The sequence below is a fragment of the Camelus ferus genome, chromosome 33 (assembly GCF_009834535.1).
Source record: "Camelus ferus isolate YT-003-E chromosome 33, BCGSAC_Cfer_1.0, whole genome shotgun sequence".
NCBI classification, from domain to species: Eukaryota; Metazoa; Chordata; class Mammalia; order Artiodactyla; family Camelidae; genus Camelus; species Camelus ferus.
In genome coordinates, this window is record NC_045728.1 from 16,609,741 (window position 1) to 16,632,839 (window position 23,099).

A 23,099-nucleotide genomic window follows, 5' to 3' on the forward strand; every position below is an offset into this window, starting at 1 on the left:
CACCGTCGCCCGTTTATCACTTTGGGTTGCCACAGAGTAAACACATGCACCCATAAACACACACACACACACACACACACACACACACACACACACACGTTTCCAGTATGCACCGTGTCGCCTCCTGCCAGTCACTCTTTTATCAAATAGTTACTGAGTACATACTATGTGCCTGGCACTGTTCCAGGCACTGGGAAAGACAGTTAAAATCATGGGAGTGGCGGAGATATAAATCCCAATGATGGTTTCCTTAAAGTGTCTGTCTTCAGCTGTTTATTGTTTGTTCTGCATTAAATTATTAATATGTTATGTGGCAAAAATTCCTCACACATTTTCAAATATTCTCCTCTCCCCCCCAGGCTGTAAAAAAAGAACTTCGAATAATTATAAACCAGAAATTTCTGAAATAAGAGTCTAAATCTAGTTCAGTCCTCTCACTTTAAAGAAAACACAGGCCCAGATACGTGAATTTACCCAAGATCACTTACAATATAAACAATGTTTGTTTCCCAGGCATTGACTGCATCAGAGATAAATACTCTAGTGTTTACACAAATACTTAATTTGTTCCTAAAACAGTTTAAACAATCAAAATAAAGTAAAAGGTTAAAAGTGGAAAGAATTTCTGAGAAATTGCTTTACTTCTTTGCTTCAATAAAATATGTAATTGCATTTGCAGAGTTCTTGTTCTATTTTGTTGAAGCTAATTCTGTATAAAGGTACTCACCAAATTCACTCTCAGTCATCCTGTTATGGATTGAATTGTGTCCCCACAAAGTTAAATGGTTGAAGTCCCGACTTGCAGTACTTCAGAATATGGCTTTATTTGGAAATTGTGTCTTTGCAGATGTAATTAAGATAAGGTCACTAGGGTGCACCCTAATTCCTTTTCCCCTCACTTGTGCACTTTATACACCCTTTCCTTGAGTCTCGGGACACTGTCCAGTGATGAGTTGGACTTAGGGAGAGGAAGAGGCCCTGCCTAGGCTTTGAGTTCATTCAATTTCCAGAACTTTCTACACTGGATTACCAGCCATATGCACCTAGATTATAAAATATCTGTGTAACTCCCAGATGTCGACTGGAGTTTCCTTCATTCACCAGGTAAGATCTGAATCAAACTTTCATGTCTCATCTCAGGGAGGGAGGAGAGGGCGCAAGTGCAATGCCTTTTCGAAGCCTTCTGTGAAGTAACGGGGGATTTATGGTCTGTGGTTGTCTCAGCCTCTGAGCTCCCACATCCACTGTATTCATTATGTTTAGACATCTTCCTGCCATTCCAGTGTCTATTGCTGTTGTTCTGTGACTCACCAACCCAGCCACAAAACTCAGAGCTTTTACTTTATGGCCACAAGGTAAACCCCAGCATGTGGCATCTGTATGTATGGGACACTTCACTAAAGAGAACAGGGTCTGCGTCGTTTATAATAACTCTGAAGGAAAACTGAGAAGAACTTGTGTTGCTCTACAACTGTGCAGTGAGCCTAATGCGTTCACATCGCCCCAAATTACACGTCAGGGGCGCCCCTCCAGCCACACTCAACAGGCACATAGAGATGCACAGTTTAACTGGCCCTGGGTGGGAGTTCAGCAGAAGAAAGGAGTGTAACTGAAGGAAAAGGGGAAAAGGGATTTTATCATGTGGCTTAAGTGACAGATCTTGGCTGGTCTGGACTGTTGGTAAAAATGATGGGGATGTAGAGATGTGGAGATTAGAAGGTCTAGACGCCACCTGCTGCCCAACTAGATGAAGAACTACCAATTGTTCCTCAATCTCTGAAGAACTGTAAGGCTGGAGATTTGAAGAAATGCCTGATGTTAAACAATGCCCCTCCAGGCAGCACCCTCCCAAGGCTAATCTGGGGTGGGAAGGGACGTGGTAGCGGGTGGTTCAACTGCAGTGGCACCTGCTGTGGAAGCAGAGGAACAGCCAGTTTAGAAGAAGCCTCCAAGCATGACATAGCTGGCTTCCTGTTCTCTGTGATACCTTAGGACCACTGCCAACAGGCAGGCTGTCATGGAATAAACAAGGGGTTTTTCAGACAATGTTCTACCACCTATGGTTATGTGTATTTCTTCTCCCAAGTATGGGAACCTCTGTCGCCACCTATCTGGTGGTGATAATGACCTAGTTCTAGTTTTTCTTTCATGTGTTCTTCTTACCTAGAGGAAGATATATCCAGTAAATAGATACTTAAAATTCTCTTCAAAGGTTGTATCAACACTTGCTTAATGTTTTCAGGGAAGCTCTCTAAGAAAATATAAAGCCATAATGATTTCATGAATTCCATTTTTAACAGAAATTTTAAAACTAGATGTCTAAGGTTGGGATGGTAAGGTGCACCTTTTGCTTTCGCTTTTGTACAGAGCACATTTATTTCAAACCTAGTTCCCAGACCCTGTGGTGGTTCCATCAGATGGTTACGAAGGAGCCATGGAACCCATAAGGCATTTGCACAGGCACCTCTGCTCGGCCCAGTTCTTCAAAGTTCTTGGCATCCAAGACTAAGAGGAAATTACTTTCATTCTAGAGAAGGAAAGACAATAGAAGATAATTTTTTTTCCCATCAAAAATCTGTCTCCCCCACGGGGCTGTAAAACTCCTAAGGAAGAGACCATGTCTTATTCATCTTCATATCTATCCCCAGCACCTAGCATAGTGCCATGCCTAGTCATTCACTAAACGTCTGCAGAATGATAAACTGGAATGAAAAGGAAATTGTGGCTGAAGAAGTTCCTATCTAGAGTGAAGAAACTAAGTTGTTTATATCAATCACCTTCATAGTATCTCTTTGGGTTTAAGGATCCATGCCCCTTTTCAATCTCCTAAGAGACCTAAAAATTCTTTCTTTCAAAATAGAAATGCCTCTATTTTGTGTTAATCTGGATCTATTCAAAAAGAAGCACCGCAAAGCAGACTGAGATTTGCCCTGGTCTAATTACAGGAGTGGCACATACATGGCATGAGGACTAAGTCCTCCTAAGTCCATGGCAGACATTACTAATTGTTAACAGCACTTTTCTCCCCAAACCTTAAAAAGCCTCAGAATCCTACACCCCAGGCAGCCACTAATAATTGATCAGAGCTGGTACTCAAAGTGAACCTATTTGTTCTAGACGAGAAGTTAGATTGATCGACATTATTGAAGCACTAGGTCAGGGTCTACCACATTTGATTTTTGGGTCACTCAGTTAAAATCGGCAGCACAGATGGTGGTATGAAATATTAGACCAGAATTCAGGAGATTGAGATTTAAATACTGGCTTTACCACTATGAGATCTAATGCAAGTCTCTTTCGACTTCCTTAAGCTACAGATTTCACATGTGTAAAATGGTATCTCAGAAATCTATTTTGATGACTAAATAAGATAATTTGTGTGAACGTAGTTTGTAAATAAATTCCTGTGCAAGTGTAAATTATTATTATGGTTCTACAAATACAACTTTAAAACAGTATTAAAGTATGAATTATGATGAAAGGGTATATAAATAATAAGGAGAGGAAGAAAAGGGAAAAGGTGCCATATTGGAATCAAAATAAACTATCAACAGCATCACTACATATAACCCTCAAAGGCTCAGCGCTACTTTTCTTTCTAACTAGTGACAGAAATATGTTTACCTGGTTGGGGGTGATCACCACAGAAAGAATAACCCCACCATCTTCTTCGCTTGTTCCTGGTACTGGAACAAAAACAGGTTCTGAGGGATAAAAGCCAACTTCTCTCCAAACCTGTAAGTCACCAAAAAAAAAGGATCTGATAAAAGACTAGCTATGAGCTGGAAGTTTTCTACAGCTTTTGTCACTCCCAGCGTGAATCTGACTGTCAACATAACAGTCCAGCAGTAGAAGAACCAGGCTTACTGACTTGCATACAGGAGACGGGGCTCTTGCAGCTGCATCACCAAGCACAACTGGTGTAATTATAATTTCCCTTCAGCCTTAAATAGAGGTGTCCCGTGATTTCTCTCAAAGTACCATCAAGCATAGAATTATTTTTCTGGGCTTGTGGTTCATTTAGATTCCCTACAGGGAATAAACCCTAACCTACATGACTCTATGGTTCTTAAACTTAATACAAGTAAGTGGCTGAGCTGCTTAAATATTAAAGAATCTCAATACCTACCTTAAACAAAACAAATTAATTTTACGGGCAGAGCAGGTTTTGTACAAGTTCAGAGAAGAAAGAGATTTTCATTACCTTCAGTGTCTTGTTCACCACATCAACCTTGATCAGAGAATCCCCCACCAAATGCCGAAAGCCACATCCATAGAAGAAATTATACTTTTTGCCACTGAACTGGCCATAGTTGATCTGGGGAAATTCAACACCTCCTTCTTCTTCTAGGTCCTCGGGATACAGATTTTCATAAGAGCACCAAATCTAAAAGAGGTCACAAAAGGATTTGCAGTGATCGCTTAATTCTTACTTTCTTCAGCATAGGTAGGTCAGTGAGGAGGCTAACACCCTGTAAGAGTTTGTGACAGGGCTTGAAACTGAGGTTCTATGTCACTTTTTATATTTTTCCTCTCTTCATCACGTGTATGAATGCATAAAAGATTATGGGGGTTTGTGACTAAGCTGTCAGATGGCATAGGAGGTGGAAGTGGAAGTGGACTTTTATTCTACTAAAGCTAAAACACTGATAGCTACACAATGATGTGTAAATGCAAATATCTAAAAGTTGGGGATGGTCAACACCAATCTCAAATACTTAGATATTCCACAACCATTAGAAAGTTGCATATACCTGTTTCAAAACACAAAAGGGTTAGATAAATACAATGCTCCCCCCCAGCCAGAATTCTGCAACTCTTTTGCAGGCCATGCTCCATGACCTTACCCTGCTCAGTTCAATGCTATGAAACTTACTGGGCACCAAACATTGTGGAGAACAGCCAATGAATAAAGTAACACCACTAAAGTTCAAAGTCTTAGTCTAATGTCCATTCATAGCATACCTTTCCATCAGCCTGTTTCACAGCACTGGCTGAAGAATAGGACAACGGACTGAGGTTCTCTCTCTCAGGGGCATTCAGACTGACATGTAAGGGCAAAACAAATCTTCGAGGGAAAGATCTAGCTACTGAATTATAGACCTGTTCAGGAGAGAGAAATAAAGAAAATTGTCATTAATAGGATAACAGCATGTCCCAATAATTTAGATTCAGTCAACATTATTGGCATTTCTAAGTAACTGCATAAATGATTATTTTCATTCATTCATTTACTCAACAAATATCTGTTGAGTACTGATAATAGGCCAAGCACTATTTTAGACACTGGGAATACAGCAGTGAACAAAGCAGTCTCTGGCCTCACAGAACTTATGTTCCAGTGGAGAAAGAATGGTAATAGATAAGAACTAAAATATATGTTACTTAAGTAGTGTCAAAGGAACAAATGATTACATAGCCCAAAGTCTGACAGTGATAAGTGCCATCAAGAACGTACTGCAGGGTAAGTGACTAGAAATTAAGACTGTTATCAAAACAAACAAAAAAAAAAAAACCCCAGAAAACAACAAGTGTTAGAATGTGAAGAAATTGGAACCCTTGTGCACTGCTAGTGGAAATGTAAAATTGCACATCTGCTGTTGAAAACAGTTTGGCAGTTCCTCAGTTAGATATTGAATTAACATATGATCCAGTAATTCCATTTCTAGGTATATACCAAAAAAGAATCAAAAACAAAGAGTCAAATATATATTTGTACACCAATGTTCATAACAGCATTATTCATAATAGCCAAAAGGTGAAAATAACCCAAATGTCCACCAACAGATGAATAAACAAAATGTAGTGTATATATATGTATATACATATGTATACAGGGAATATTATTCAATCTTTAAAAGGAATGAGATTCTGATACACATTACAACATGGATGACTTATGAAAAGATTATGATAAATGTAATAAGCCAGACACAAAAGAACAAATCTTGTATGATTCCACTTACATGAGGTACCTAGAATAGGCAAAATCATAGAAAAAGTAGAATAAATTCTACCAAGGGCTGCGGAGGCGGGGAATAGGAAGTCAATATTTAATGGGTATAGAGTTTCTGTTAGGGATGATGAAAAAGTTCTGGAAATGAATAGTGATAAAGGTTGCAAAACATTGTTCATGTATTTAATGTCACTGACTTATACACATAAAGATGATTAAAATGGTAAAATATACATAATGTAAATTTCAACAAAATGCCCCAATTAAAAGTCAAGAAGTCAGCATAATAGATTTTTAAATTATATGTTGCTTACATGGTACACATTCAGAAAGATTAAAAGTAAAAGGATGGGAAAGTTCCAGCATGCAAACATTAAGCAAAAAAGTAAACTTTAAGGCAAAAAGGATTACTCAGAGATAAATATTCAAAAAACCAGGAAGAGAAAACAATTCTAAATTTGTATGCACACAGAGCACTAAAATGTGTAAATTTAAATTAGCATAACTATGAGAAGAAACAGAAAAATGTGTATTCTAAGCGAAAGACTTTAATATACCTTTCATGTTATATGATAACTGATACAATGGAGATCAATAAGAATAGAGAAGATTTGAATAATATTATTAACAAATGTAACCTAATTGACATATAAAACACTACATCCAAAATTCAGAATTCATTATTTTAAATGCACATGAAATATTTTTTAAATAATCTTATGCTAGGCCATAAAGCAAATCTCAATAAATCTCATAAATTTTCAAATCATACAAAATTAAGCTAGAGATCAATGGCAGAAAAATAACTAGAAAAATCTCCATTTGTTTGAAAATTTTTTAAAAAATTCAAAGAACAAATCTGAATGAAAGTTAGAAAATACTTTAACTGAAAAGTAATAAAAATAAAATATTTCAAAACTTGGGGAATGCTCTGCTAAAAAGAAACGTATCATCCCAAAGGTATATGTTGAGGAGGGAAAGGATAAAAAAATAACAAACTAAGTTTCTATATCCTTAGTCAGAAAAGGAACACATTAAGCACAAAGAAAATAGAAAAAGGAAATAAAAATAATAGCAAAAATTGATGACACTGAAAACAAACACATTAAAGATCAACTAACTCAAAAAGATGATCTTTTGAAAAGACTCATTAAATCGATAAGCTCCTGGCAAAACTAAACAAACAAAAAAGACAGTCAGCAAAAACAACCATATGAGAGATAAAAACAGGGGCTATTAATTAACCCTACATACATTTTTTTAAACACAGAATGATAATCATGAATAATGTTAGGTCAACAAATTTGAAATTTTAGATAACATGAATAAATTTCCTAGAAAAACACTAACAAATCTGATACAATAAGAAATAAGAGAATCAGAATAACACTATACTATTAAAGAAACATACTTCGTAATTTAAGATCTACCTATAAAGAAATTTACAGGCCCATATGGCTTTACTGTTGAATTTAAGAAATAAGAAATAATGTCAATCTTACACATTCTCATGCAGAGAATAGAAAAGAAAACAATTTCCTACTCACTGTATGAGATCAGCAAAACCCTAATACCAAAATCTAACAAAAATATTATAAGAAATAAAAATTACAGGTCAATCTTATTCATGAAATAGATGCCAAAAATCCTAAACAAATATTAACAAAGCAAATTTAGGAATATATTAAAATAAAAAAACACTGCAGCCAATTGGAATTTGGTCCAGGAGTGGAAGGCTAGCTTAATATTAAAAAATCAATCAATGGTTGTTATAAATATTTTCTAATCAATCAATGTATTTCCAATAGTGCAGGAAAAAAATTTGATAAAATCCAGCATTCATCCATCAGAAAAATTATTAGTAAACAAGTAGGTGTACATCAGCCTCACAGCAGCATGAGATGCTCGGTTTGTCTCTCCCTTTCAATCTACACCAATAAAACAATCATAATTCAACAAAGGTTCTCTGCCTAACACATTGGGATGCCAGAGAGTTCCACACATCTGTACACCTAGAGGTGGGTGCACTGGAACACACAGAAGAGGCAGAACTGAGGGAAAAGCAGAGATGGTGCCAGTAATCCCGACTCCTCACTCACAGCAGCTAAACCCAAAGCCCCAGAGGACCCCTAACAGCAGAGGAGGCAGCCCACATGACTCCAGCCTCCAGACTGCAGCAGTACCCACAGTCACAGGGATCCGAGCAGCAGCACCAGCAGGGCCTGGACCCTGGTCCCTCCAGCCACAGAGGCGGCCACACTCCAGCCCCCATCCACAGTGGTGGTGCCTGGGAACCCAACAATCCCAGACACTGTAGAGGCTCCTCGACCCTGGCTACCCCCACCACCTCCCTCTCCCAACAGCACCAATACCTGCAACATAGACAACCTCAGATGCAGCAGAGACACCTGTCATCCTGGTGCCCCAGGCAGCAGCATCGGTGACACCAGCAGCAGCAAGGCACCAGTGACCCTGGAGGCACAAGCAATAGCAAGGACACCAGACAACAACTCTCACAGAGGCGGTACAGAATGGAAAAGTGCTGATTCTCAAATATGACCAGAGGCAGCTCAAGTAAGAGAATCCAAAAACTTGTGCTATAGTGCCACCTACCTATTAACAAAAGAAAAGCCTCCAATAAGTTAATCTGTTGAATTGCTAAAATCAAGTTAAAAAAAAAAAGAAAAGCTTTACCTGAGGAAGAAAGGTGTTTGCTATTTCAAATATGCTAGCTATTGCAACTCATCAAGCACCATAAAAAACCATGATAACACGGTATCACAAAAAGAAAATAACAAATCTCCAAAAATGAAACTTAAAGTCATAGAATACTATGATTTAAATGACAAGGAATTCAAAATAGCTGTTCTGAAGAAACTCAGTGAGCAATAAGAAAACTCAGAAAAGCAGTTCAATGAGCTCAGAAATAAAATTAATGTACAGAAGAAATGCTTTACCAAGGAGATTGAAACTATAAAAAAAAAAAAAAAAAAAAAAAAAAAAAAAAAAAGAAGCAACCAGAAATTCTGGAGCTGAAGAATTCAATGAATAAGATAAAGAATACACTAGGAAGCACTGGAAATAGAGCAGACCACACAGAAAAGAGAATTAGCAAGCCTGAAGACAGAAATCTAAAATTATACAGATAGAAAAAAAAAGGGAACTGAAATCTTTAAAAAAAATGAAAGAATTCTGCAAGAACTAGCCAACTTCATTAGAAAAGGTAACATAAGGATAATGGGTTTCCCAGAAGGAGAAGAGTAAGAGAAAGGATCAAAGAATTTAAAGAAATAATAGCTGAGAACTTCCCAAACCTGGACAACTAGAGATACAAGTCCATGATGTAAAGATAACACCTAAGCAAAAAGACCTTCTCCAGGATACACTGTATTAAAACTCTTAAAAGTCAATGCCCACCCCCCCAAATTTTTTAAGGTAGCCAGGGAAAAAGGAGAGTAACCTACAACAGAACTAGGCTACCCAGCAGATTTCTTAGCAGAAGCCCTACAGTCAAAAGAGAGTAGAATGATATACTAAAGATAGCAAACGATAAAAACTGTCACCCAAGAATATTCTATCCAGCAAAGATATCCTTCAGATATGAAGGAGAAACAAAGGCATTTCCAAATAAACAAAAGCTGAGAGAGTTCAGCCCCACTAAACCTGCCTTACAAGAATTGTTGAAAGGAGCTCTTCTATCTGAAACAAAAAGGAAAAAGTACATAAAACTTTAAAGTCATAAACAGACAGAATCATAAAATTGCAACTCTATATCAGAATAGGTTGTTAAACACTTACTTACAGCATAAAGTTTAAGAGGAAAAAAGCAGTAAATTTAACTAGAGCTACTTCAATTTGGTGATAAACTCACATCATAAAATGAGATAACTTGAGACAAAACATAAAAGGTGAAGAGGAAAAGGACAGAACCCATTTAGGAAAATGAAGCTTCCATCAGGAGAAAAAGAACTATTTTTATCCATGAAGTGTTTTATACAAACCTTATGGTAACCACAAAACATAGATCTAGAGCAGAGACATGAAACATAAAAAAAAAAGAGAGAGAGAGAGAGAGAGAACTGAGAAAAACATCATAGAAAACCACCAAACTAAAATAGCTGACATAATCACAAGGAAAAAGAAACAATAGAGATACAGAGCAACCAGAAAACAACAGATAAAATGGAAGTACTAAGTCTTCATTCATCAGCAATCACCCTAAAAGTAAATGGATTGAATTCACCAGCCAAAAGACACAGAGTAGCTGGCTGGATTTTTTTTTTCAAAGACCCAACTATATGCTGCCTCTAGGATATCTCAGCTGTAAAGACAAACATAGGTTCAGAGTAAAGAGATGAAAGATGATTTTAAAAAAACAACAAATGGCAGCCAAAGAAAGTGGATGTAGTCACACTCATGTCAAACAAAAATAGACTTCAAGCCAAAAAAGGTAGTGAGAGACAAAGATAGACATTATATAATGACCAAGGGGGATAACTCACTAAGAAGACATAATAGCTATTAATATATATGCACCTAACATAGGAGCACCAAAATATATAGATCAGTTATTAACAGACCTAAAGAGAGAAGTTGACAGCAACACAATAATAGTAGGGAACTTAATGGTGACATCAAAACAGAAAGTCAACCTGGAAACAGTGGCCTTAAATGAAACATTAGACCAGATGGATTTAACAAGTCTATATAGAACATTCCATCCAAATGGAGCAGAACACACATTCTTCTCAAGTTAACATGGAACATTGTCAAGGATAGGCCACATATTAGGACATAAAACAGGTCTTACTACATTTAAGAAGACTGAATTCATATTAAGTATTTTCTCCAAACACAACAGTACGAAGCTAGAAAACTACAGGAAGAAAGCTGGAAAAAAAATCACAAATATATGGTGACTAAACATGCTACTACAACAATTGGGTCAAGGAAGAAACCAAGAGAGAAATCAAAAAGTACCTGAAGACAAATGAAAATGAACACATGACATACCAAAGTCTGTCAGATGCAGCAAATACAGTACTAAGAAAATTTACAGCAAGAGAGGCCTACCTCAAGAAACGAGAAAATTTTCAAATAAACAATATAAATTACACCTAAAGAAACTAGAAAAAGAAGGACAAATGAACTCCAAAGTCAGTAGAAGGAAGAAAGTAATAAAGACCAGAGTGGAAATAAATGAAATCGAGACTAAAATAACAATAGAAAAGATCACTGAAACTAAGAGCTGGTTCTTTGAAAAGGTAAACAAAACTGACAGATCTTTAGATAGATTAAGAAAAAAAGAAGTTTCAAATAAGATCAGAAATGAAAGATAAGAAATTACAATGTAATCTACAATTACAGAAATAAAAAGATTATGAGAACACTATAAATGCCAAAAAAAATTGGACAACCTAGAAAGTGCATAAATTCTTAGAATCATACAACCTCCCATGACTGAATCATGAAAAGAAAATCTGAACAGACCAATCATTAGTAAGGAGATGGAAACAGTAATCAAAAACTTGCCAAAAAAACAAAAACCCAGGACCAGACAGCTTCACAAGTGAATTCTACCAACATTCAAGATTTAATACCTATTTTTCTCAAACTCTTCCAAAAAACTGAAGAGGAGGGACTATGTGCTAACTCATGTTTACAAGGCCAACACCACCCTGATACCAAAACCAGGCAAAGACAACACACAAAAAAAGAAAATTACAGGCCAATATCTCTTATGAACACAGATGCAAAAATTCTCAATAAAATATTAGAAACTGAATACAACAATACATTAAAAGGACTATACACAATAGTCAAATGGGATTTATTTCAAGGATGCAAGATTGGTTCAACAACCACAAATCAATCAATGTAATATACCACATTAATAAAATGAAGTATAAATATCATATGATCATCTCAATAGATGCAGGAAAAAAATGACAAGATTCAACACCAATTTATGATCAAAAACTCCAAATAAAACAGGTACAGAAGAAATATACCTCAACATTATAAAGGCAATATATGACAAAATTACAGCTAACATCACACTCAATGGTGAAAAACTGAAAGTTATTCCTCTATGATCAGAAACAAGAAAAGGATGCCCACTCTCATCACTCTTATTAACACAGTATTGGGAGTCCTAGCCACAGCAATTAGGCAAGATAAAGAAATAAAATACATTCAAGTTGGAAAGGAATAAGTAAAACTGTTACTACTTGCAGATGAATCCTAAAGACCCCATAGGAGAACACACACACACATACACACACACACAAAATCTGTTAGAAATCATAAATCCAGGAAAGTTGCAAGGTACAATATTAGTATACAAAACTCTGTTGCATGTCTATATACTAACAATGAACTAGCAGTAGGAGAAATTAAGAAAACAATCCCATTTACAATTGCAACTAAAAGAATAAAATTCCTAGGAATAAATTTAAGCAAGGCGGTGAAAGATTACACACTAAAAAGCTATAAGACATTGCTGAAAGAAACTGAGGAAGACATAAAGAAATGGAAATATATTCTTTGGTTATGGATTGGAAGAATTAACATTGTTTAAATGTCCATACCACCTAAAGCTATATAGAGATTCAATGCAATCCTTATCAAAATTCCAATGATATATTTCACAGAAATAAAACCAAAAAATCCTAAAATTTGTATAGAACCATAAAAGACCCTGAATAGCCAAAACAATCCTGAGAAAAATAAACAAAGCTCCCTATTTCAAATCATATTACCAAGTTATAGCAATCAAAACAGCATGGTGTTGGCAGAAAAACAGACACACAGATAAATGGAAAAGAACTGACAGCCCAGAAATAAAGCTATACATATGTGGACAATTAATTTGTGACAAAGGAGCAAAGAACATACAATGGAAAAAGATCAGTCTCTTTAATAAATGATGCTGGGAAAACTGTAGATATTCAAAATCTAAAAGAATCTATAAATTATTAGAATTTATAAGTGTAATTACAGCATTACTGAATATAAGATCATTAAATAAATGCCACAATTATAACTTCAATGCTTTAAAACACTTCTCCCTCCTAATTTGCCAAAGAGGTAAGAGAAACAGCTAATTCTGAACCCAAACCAGAACTTGACAAGATCAAAATTATTCTGACAGCCCCTGACAAATGAGGTTTTTACCTGATCAAGCCCTTTCCCAGCTTTTCTAAGATTCTGTAGCTGGTAAACTTCTAGGCTTCTTCCATCATCTTGACAGCACAAATCAATTACAACACAGCCTTGGTCCTCAAAGGCATTGATTTGGTGAAAAGTAACAAAAGGTTTACTGTAGTACATCCCTGGAAGAAGCTGCAGGGGAAAACACAAACAATGAAAAAGAGACATTTTATTTTATTTTATTTCCTTTAGGGTACAGATCCAGAAAGCTCAAATTAAGAAGATTTCTCCCCCTTTAAGTGACAGGCCTGGTAGATGCAAAAAGTAGAATTTGGAATGTAAAAGCCAATATGCTTTGATTTAAAGTCATCTCATCTTACACTAATCAATGAACTGGGACTATCTGATCAATCAACTGTCACAACCAACTTAAAAGTTCTCATGAAATATTGTTGTGAAGGCCCAATGTTGTAAAGGATAAATAAATCCTGGACTCTTAACCACATGGTTCAATAGAAAATACTTCTATTAGGAGCTTATGATAAATTAAGTGACTAATTCTTTGAAATGTGTACTCATTACTAAAATGGGAATTTTTTGGTAATGGAATTAGGGTCCAGTAAATTTAGGATACTGTTTCTTTAGAGAGGTAAAAAGTAGACAAATATAATAGTACTACTAATCAGGAGTACACAGAAAGATATTTAACCAATGTACTTTGAACTTTGGTAGGATTATCATATTTACATGTCAAAAAGTCAATGGAAACAACTAATAAAAATACCACTGCAAAAGTTACAGAAGACCTCTGCATGAAGAGCATTGTCTTTAGCAAATATTATTATATGGGAAAAATACATGCTAAGATGCTAAGAGGGTTTTCTAGATGTCATTTTAATTGAATCAGATAATGTAAAACATAAAACCATTTCTTACAATTTTCTAATATGCAAAATCCACTGTATTAATTAATAAATAACCAGCTCTACCTATGGAAGAAGGTAATATCCTTGATTAAGAATGTCATGCAACTAATGCCTGGCGAAGGTAGAAAAAAATCAATCATATGGAAATTTGCTTTCATGTACAATTATTTTCATGCTAAATACACTCAAAATTCTCCACCTGACCAGTGTGCTTATCCACCACATGAAACCGTGTATTATACTGGGGTTCCCAGCTTATTCCATCTGAAAAGGCCTTTCCCCGGATTTTAGAAGTGATGATTTTCCACAGATTCATCTTTAGAGGCTGTTCAATGAAGATTATGTAGTTCTTTGTCATTCCTAAAAGATTCGGGCAAACAATAAAATGTTATTTAGCAAACTAGAGTTGTCTGAAGTGTGACAGTTATGGTGACCTGTCTGAATGCTTGGACGTATCAGTGCTGACCTAAACAAACACTGGTCAGAAATAATTCCTCATCATTTCCCAGCTTTGCTGTACATATTTTCTGTTCCTATATAAAAAAGGGAACTGCTTAGAATGGCTTGAGTTGAATGCCCTCAACTTGCTCTTTATCTTTTTTTCTATCTTTCTCTTCGAATTGTTTTGGTTTAGGAACAAAGTAAAGGCATATTATATTAAAGTGTCATTTATGATCTGGACCTTTATTCCTTAATCCTTTTGTCATTTATAGTGAGGGTAAGGATCCAGGAGCAGACTGGTTATAAAGCTTTAGAACGCGGAAGATAAATATTCTGAGAAAAAAATGAAGCTATCTATATGAAATATGAATTTCCCCCCAAAATATAGTCAAAATCTTTTGCTGTGTGATTATTATTATTGGGCTTTAAAGTTACCTAGAGTTTTGAATTCTGTAAATTTTATGGTCATTTTTTTTTAATTAAGGCTTTATTTTTTGGAGCAGTGTTAGGCTCACAACAAAACTGAAGGGAAGGTACAGAGATCTCCCGTGTACCGCCTGTTCCCATACATGCATAGCCTCCTCATTATCAATTTCCCCCACCAAGTGGTACATTTGTTACAACTGATGACCCTACACTGACACTGACACATCATGATCACCCAAAGTCCACAGTTTCTTTTATGGAAACATACATGAATGCATTTCTTTCCTTTGTATTTAAATCTTCAGTGATGTACAACATAATACAAAACAAACCAAACAGACTGATTTCTATGACTAGGGGTTATTCATTGTATCATCCTAGAGCAGAAGACTGCAGGGAGAGACTGTTCTCCAAAGAGAACTGAAGTGGAGTTGGTGCTGCGTGACTAAATCTCAGCCTGTTTCTCCCCCACCCAATGTGCTATGAAGCAGCCAATGATTTCTTAAACTGACAACTGTTTCCTAGAGCAGTCAGTATTTTTAATGTAAATTCAATTTAAAAATTAATTGGTGTTGTCAATTTTTTAGAAATGGCTTGTACTAAAATAACTGTATCTTTTCAAGTAGTCAGTTGGCTAGGGTAAGAAGTACATGAGTAAACAGAATAAACTTAACTGGTGTTAAAATGCAACCCTAGTCTTTCATCACCATACTCTGATAAACTGTATTAACATAGTACTTGCCAAAACTAGTCCCTCTGCTACAGTGACATTAATGCAGGCCCCATCACAATGTGCCTTATTCTGGGGCTCACCAAAGCTGTGGTAGTAAGAAGGTTTCATCCTCTCTGCAGAAACAATAGAACATATCACCTGGGCTCCATGCATTGTCTCCCCAGGCTCCTCTTTCTCTGGAGGAACCCGAATAACATTATAGCAAGAACCTGGAATATAGAAAGTCCTGTCTTAACTGTTTTATATACATTTTAAGAATAAAAGATAACCCTTGCACTTATGAATCAGGCAAAAGTAGATAAGAGAGTTATGCAATGTGCATGACACCCATATTTCATAAAGACCTGAATATATAAAATATATTAACTTTATAAAAGGCATTAGCTAAAGTTCTGAAACAGCATGCACAAAGTAATCAACTCCTTATTGTATTTTAGTGTTCACAAATGGTTCCTCTTTATCTCTCTGAAGATGAACTCATTCCATACTTCATAGGAAAACATAAGGTAACAGCCAGGAATACCTCAAATTCTATTTGTTCCTCTCCCCACTCCCCAGTCCCAACAATTGCAATCTCCATTTGTACCTATGTCCAACTCCTTTTCTTCAGTCTTCTGGTCACTTTGGGTCCCATATCATCCTGTCTCATCAACATTCACTCACGCAGTCAGTCACCGGACTATCACTACCTCCTCAAGAATCAACTCAGGCACCCACTCCTCAAATAGTCTTTCCTGACTCTTCCCCCCCAAAGGCATTTGGTGACCCTCCTCTATGCCCTGATGATATCCTGTACTGTCATGGCACTTATCTCATTGTACTGTAATTTTCTACTTGTTTATCTACTTCCCAGTAGACTGAACTCTTCATTGTATCTGATACATATTTGCATCCTCAGTATCAAACAATGACTTAGCAGTTAGTAGGTTCACTATAAATAGCTATTGATGGATTAACTAACAACATATGTTTGTCAAATTATTCAACGAATGAACAAATATTGAGGTCATATTGAATTATCTTCCTGCTGTTAGAATTGCCAATGTAAGTCCTGAAGAACTTAGGTAACTTACAGAATTTACAATCACTAAGTTTCTTTTGGAACAAGATAACCATATAGTTCCCTACTCACTTATTTAGCAACTACTTATTGGGTGTCAACTATATTCCAGGTGCTCTTCTAAGATTCCTAAGTACCATATTCCAGACACTTGCATACAGCAGTATACAAAATAGACAAAAGGCTCTTTTATAAAGCTTAAATTCTAAAAAAAAAAAAAATTATACAATAAGTATGTTTTACTTTTCATACAATTCAGTTTACAAGTAAAAACATAATGCATCAGATGATGAGAAGAACTGTAATGAAAAATTAACCAGGGAATGGGGATTAGGAGTGAGTACATAAGGATGGGGGCTACTGTTTGCAGCTTTAATTATAGTGGTCTGGGAAGACTTCACAAAGAAGGTGACACTTGAGCAAAGACATGAAGGAAGTGAGGACTAGTGCCTTGAGGATACCTGGGAGAAACACATTTCAGGTGGAAAGAAGAGCAAATGCAAAGACTCTCAGACAAGAGTAAGTCTGGAGTGTTCAAGTAACAGCAATGAGGCAGGGTGGCCCTGTCATAGAAAACAAAGAGAAAACTCTAGGAGATGAGGTGGGTGGGTTAAAAGGACAAACTGGCTTATGTGCTGAGAATAAACTGAAGTGGGACAAGGGTAGAAGTAAGGAGACTAGTTAAGAAGCTATTGCAATGATTCAAATGAGAAAGAATGGTAGCCCAAACCAGAGTGGTGGCAGTGGAAGTGACAAGAAGGGTCGACTTTTGGATATATTTTGAAGGCATTGCTGGAATTACTTTTGACCAATTAAACATGGATGTGAGAGATAGGTATAAAAAAGGATTCCAAAGTTATCACCTTGACAACTGGAAGGATAGCGCTACCATCAACTGAGATGGGGAACAATTTGAGCAGAGAAAGTTTAGGGGGAAAGATCAAGAGTTTGGTTTTAAACAAAATAATTTTGTAATGTCTATTAGACATCCTAGTAAAAACGCTAGGTAAGCAACTGGATATAAATATTGGGGAGGTCTAGGTTGGGATATAGATATGTTTTGAGAACCCATTATAAGTATGAGTTTTGCTCATGTTCATGCCAGACACCCAGGGAACACTCAGCAGAAGACTAAACACCCAGGGGAGTGACTTGCACAATACTGTGAGCCTAACTCTGGGAGACTCTTCAAGACTTTGTGTAAACATCAAATTGAGGCAAAATAATAAGCACAGCCTCTGATAATTGGTGGCAGGGTTTCTCAGAGATCCATGGGCCACTTGCACCAAAATCACCTGGGGACCTTGTTAAAATGCACCAAAATAAGGAGAGAACGGGTAGTTAAAATGCAGGTTCTTGGCCCCTTTCCCAGTCTCTGAAGATGAAGCTCAGTTATCTGCATTGCTAGGAAGCTTCCCAGGTGATTCTCAGGCACACTAAAGGCTGAGAATCACTGATCTAATGATCAATTTCTTTTAGAAAGATAATTCAGAATGGTTAAACAGTATTTTTCATATAATGAACTAGTTACAAAGTTATATACTTGGTTAACATGGTTCATTTATGAAGAAATGGATTTTTTAATGATCAAAAAAAATGGATAAAAGACTACTGAGTCAGTTTACCCATCTGCCAAAACATTTTACCTAAAAAAAAAAGTTTGCTGTTTCCTATAACAGCTTTGAAGAATACATCCCTATCTGAGATCAGGTAACAAAGAAGAGGAGAGAGGGCTGAGCGATGATGCTTCCAGGGTACCCTATCTCTTCTTGAGCCAGTAAAAAAAAAAAAAAAAAGATGCAGTATTCATTTTCCTATACACTCGTATGTGTAAACATGGAGAGGTAGAGATGAACAATGCACAAAGTCAACTACTCACCAAAAGGTACACTAACCATCCAAAAGTTAACCCTATACAAAAGCCTCACAGGCTATGGATGATAGACTGACAGCTAAGACAGTCAGAAATAACTGATATTTACACTTACACAATTCTTTTCAAACAGAGAGAGACAATGTGTACTTGGGTATAGGAACATGAATTTGCAGGTCCTAAGAGAGTCTTCTGTACTCAGTGATAAATAATTATTAAGATGGTCTTGGGGGAATGGCATAGCTCAAGCGGTAGAGCGCATGCTTAGTATGCAGGAAGTCCTGTGTTCAATCCTCGGTACCTCCTCTAAAAATAAATAAATAAGTAAATGAACCTAATTCTCCCTGCCAAAAAAAATTTAAAAAAAAAGATGGTCTAACAGAGTGACTAATAGCAAGCTTTTGGGTGTTATTCAGGGTTGATGCCAAGTTGGTATTAGACACTTAGCAGCTTGCCTAGGCAAGTATCCTAAATGTTTTCAAGGTTCACTGCCCTTCTCTGTAAAATGGGGGATAATAATAGTATGTTTCTCAGAGAGTTGTTATAAGGATTAAATGAGAAAATGTATGGGGAAAAAAATGGTTAACACCAGCACTTACTAGGCACTCAATAAATGTTAGCTAACATTATTAGCCATTAGAACTTTCTGGAACAGATTGGTAGGTAGCTGGGGAAGTATGTGGATGACAAGGAAAGAGATGTGATATCAGTGATTGTGAATGCAACCAAACTATAACCTTAACATCCTTTGTGGTGTATTACTCCCATGATAAAAATAAATTCCTTCCCATGTACTAGACAGTGTAACTTCTCTGTATCTCTTTGCTGTAGCTTTCCAAATTTCTTATACTTACAATATGGTACTTCCTAAAAATTCACATTTTAGAAATTCATACTGAAAATTCTTACAATGCTTGTCAACCAAAAAGCACAATGGAACATGCAAATATGAGTCACACGGAAAACATCAAATAGAAAATCAGCTGCTAGACATATGTGCAAAAAGACTACAGAACTTAAGGATAATTTATTTATTTTAAGTTCAGTAAGGCTACTCTGGAGATTTCTTTCTGAACCTTTCAAATGAAGTTACATATGTTAATATCTTGACCATAATAGAACTCTGGGAAGACAGTTAATGCCCTTTTATTTTTCAAAAGACCTCCATCCCAAATTTACCATGTGGCCCATAGGAGTTCCCCATGTTGTATGCTGTTCCATCTGGGTCATAATGAGGATGTGCAGTTGCTCCATTCACAGCAATAAATTTGCTCCAGTCTACCTGCAAATTGAAGATTGTCAGAGACTTAAATGTTACATGGGCAGATCTCTATTTAGATGCAAAGACAATAGGAATGTGTCAAATATTAAAATAAGGTATAAAAACTACAGATTTAGCCCTAGTGTCTCATCTCTGAGAAATCGAAGTTATTTTTCCTACTAATGAAAAAGAAATTGAGACCCAACAACAACAATAACAAAATCAAACAAAACCAAACAAAACCTCACCAACAGCACAAAAAAAAATGGACAAAAATGATTGTCCAGTAAGGATTTTTTTTTTTTTGCCCAAGATCACAAGATGAGAGTAAAGTTCAAAAGAATAAGAATTAAACTTAAAATTCTCATCCAAAATTTTATTTTATTTGTTTTTTAAAACAATTTTACTGAGTTATAGTCATTTTACAATGTTGTATCAGTTACTTTACTTTTAATTAATGTGTTAAGTGAAGGCAGTGTGGGTCTAGATAACCTCCAGTCCAGTTCTACCTGTTGCCAGGCAGAACGTGAACTGGCCAAAGTAAATTTGTACTATTCTATTTCTCCTTCACTCTAGCCTTCAGATATAAGGACTAAGGAAGAAGTTGTCTAGAATTATCTTAAAGGAAAACCAACCCCACAGGCCATTCTAACCAGGACAGAGGGTGCACAATGACCTGAATCAGTGGGTAACTTTGTTTTTCTTTAAGGCTCCAATTTCTTCTTCAGATATCTACTACCCTCAAAGGTATGTTCAATGGAAAGTAATTTTAGGGTCCATTATATTCATTTTAATCTTGTATTTTACCTTTTCTGTTTTTTCCAGGGTTTCAATGTCCACTTTATTCATAAAGTTGGTTTCTGTACTAATGTAGTAATCACCCTTGTACCGCACATAGTTGACGTTGGTGTTGTCAGTCATTGCTGAAACCAAACCCAAGTTATTTAAGCGCCACAACTTAGTGTAGCAGGCCCTACGCACACAATCAGGGGGAGAAAACAGTTTAAACATCCTCTCATACCAAGAAATATATATTTCAAGATTTATATTTATAAAGATTGTCACATATCAGAATAATTTAAAGAATCATCACTATCACCTGTAAATTATGGGCATGATAAAGGCTGCTTACCAGGCAGCTCAAATTTTGACATGAAACGTTCAAAAACACTCTTGCATGGATCAGGGAGAGCCAGTGTGCCAAATTCTGAGATCACAATTCGGTCACGAGCACTGTTGGCCTTATATGTATCGCTCTGTAGAAACTTGCTCCTATATGTCACTGTGCCCTTCTCCATCTTGAACTGGTGAAGTAAAGCCATTCCATCAAACCAGTGGTTGTACCTTTAAACGGGAACAAAAATAGAAAATATTAGTAAGAAAAACATGGGGTCAAAATGAGAGACTTCAAATATAGAGATAAGTAAACGGGACGGGTTCCTGGCACAACCTGATTAGTGAAAGAACTTTAAATTAAGGAATGATAGCTTTTGAGGATATCCAGGAGTACAACAATGAAAGAGCAACTTACCTTCCCCTGACCCGTACCCCTTTTCAAAAAGCTCACTTCAGAGGGCTAAAGAAAAACCCTAAGCTGGTGACTCCTAAGATAATTCTATCTTTACCCTATAACCAAGAGAACAGCATGAGAGGATATGGAATGCTTGACATTTCCCAAATTAAAATGGGTCCCAAAACTTTTAGAAATACTTATCTTCATATCTTTTACATACTACATTTCCACTTTAAAATTTTTCAAATTTATCAAAACTATTAAAGTAAGCAAATAAGATAACTGTCCTTACTGGATAATCATTTTTGTCCATTTAATTACACTGGAAATGATGTATTTAAATGATGGAATATAAAAACCTTGTAAGGAAACATTTGTAGCTTTGCTTTTAAAAGGGTTTAACATTACATAGTCTTTTCTCTCATATGTTTGACAGATTGAATGTTTAATATCTTTAGCATGACTAAGGTGGAAAGGATATAGGTCAGTGGCAGAGCACGTGTTTAGCATGCACAAGGTCCTGGGTTCAATCCCCAGTATCTCCGTGAAAAAAAAAAAAAAAGTTATTTAGCATGACTAAGCAAGACTAACATCATTGTCTTAAAAGGCTATGGTCCTGAAAGCAAGGGTTCAAAGATACACTTGTACACCCATGTTATAGCAGCATTATTTACAATAACCAAAAGGTGGAAGCAACCCAAGTGTCAATCAGTAGATGAATGGATAAACAAAATTTAACATACAATGGAAAATTATTCAGCCTTAAGAAGGGAAGAAATTCTGACACATGCTATAATATGGATGAAACTTACGGACATCACACTTAAATGAAATAAGCCAGTCACAAAGACAAATACTGTATGATAGCACTAACATGAGGTATCTAAAGTAGTCAAATTCACAGAAACAGGAAGCAGAATGGTGGTTACCAGGGGCTGAGAGGATCGGAAAATGGGGAGCTATTGTTTAATGGGTAAAGATGAAAAAGTTCTGAAGATTTGTTTCACAGCACTAACCTGGACACTTAAAAAATGGTTGAAATGGTAAACATTGTGTTTTTTTATGACAATTTAAAAAAAAACACAGGAAATAAGAAAGTTTTTTTTTTAAGGCCGTTTTTACCCAGTGATTTGAGATGCCATCTTTATCATAAACTAAATTTCTGTAAGTTCTTGGGTCTATTTCTGGGCTTTCTATTCTATATCACTTACCTATTTATCTATTTATGCACTGATATCACAATGTTTTAATTATAAAGGACCTGTATTTTAACATCTGATACAGCTAGTTACCCTCTACACTGAGAATTTTCTTTTTTAGTGTTTTCTTGACTATTCTTGCATATTTATTTTTCCATATGAACTTTAGATTTCATTTGTCTAGCTTCCATTTAAGTCTTTGGAATTTTTATTAATTTTATTTATTAAATTTAAAAATTAACTTAGAACTGACATCTTTGTGATGCTGTGTCATCCATCCTGTTCAAGAGCAAAGGATCTTTCCATTTAATTGTGTCTTTCAGGCGTGTCTGAAAGTTTGCACATTTCTTGTTAAGTTCATTTCTAAGTATTTAATCTTCTTTGTTGCTATTGTAAATAATGTTTTTTTCTACCGTTATGTCCCCTAACTGGTTATTCTTTGTGTACATGAAGGCTAGTGATTCAGCATGTTAATTTTACATCCTGTTACTACACCTTTTATTCTTTGTGCTATTTTGTCATTAATTCTCTGTGGTTTTCCAGGTTTACTGTGATGTCG

General features: G+C 36.0%; 1 protein-coding gene across 4 annotated transcripts in view; it reads right to left on the bottom strand.

Annotated features, from left to right (window-relative positions):
* Positions 1-256: 256 nt before the first annotated feature.
* Positions 257-23,099, bottom strand: part of BCO2 (beta-carotene oxygenase 2) — a 35,670-nt gene continuing 12,827 nt past the window's right edge. For 2 of the 4 annotated variants that reach the window (XM_006173628.3, XM_032472761.1), the window contains exons 3-12: positions 20,961-21,172; positions 20,636-20,751; positions 19,747-19,849; positions 15,715-15,843; positions 14,234-14,394; positions 13,133-13,300; positions 4,966-5,103; positions 4,205-4,387; positions 3,625-3,735; positions 257-2,527 (exon numbers count right to left, since the gene is read on the bottom strand). In XM_006173628.3, the coding sequence (XP_006173690.1) occupies positions 2,414-2,527; positions 3,625-3,735; positions 4,205-4,387; positions 4,966-5,103; positions 13,133-13,300; positions 14,234-14,394; positions 15,715-15,843; positions 19,747-19,849; positions 20,636-20,751; positions 20,961-21,172 (1,435 nt within the window). In that variant the 3' untranslated portion in view covers positions 257-2,413. The remainder of the gene's footprint in view (positions 2,528-3,624; positions 3,736-4,204; positions 4,388-4,965; positions 5,104-13,132; positions 13,301-14,233; positions 14,395-15,714; positions 15,844-19,746; positions 19,850-20,635; positions 20,752-20,960; positions 21,173-23,099) is intronic. The other 2 variants (XM_032472760.1, XM_032472759.1) reach the window with 2 other exon arrangements.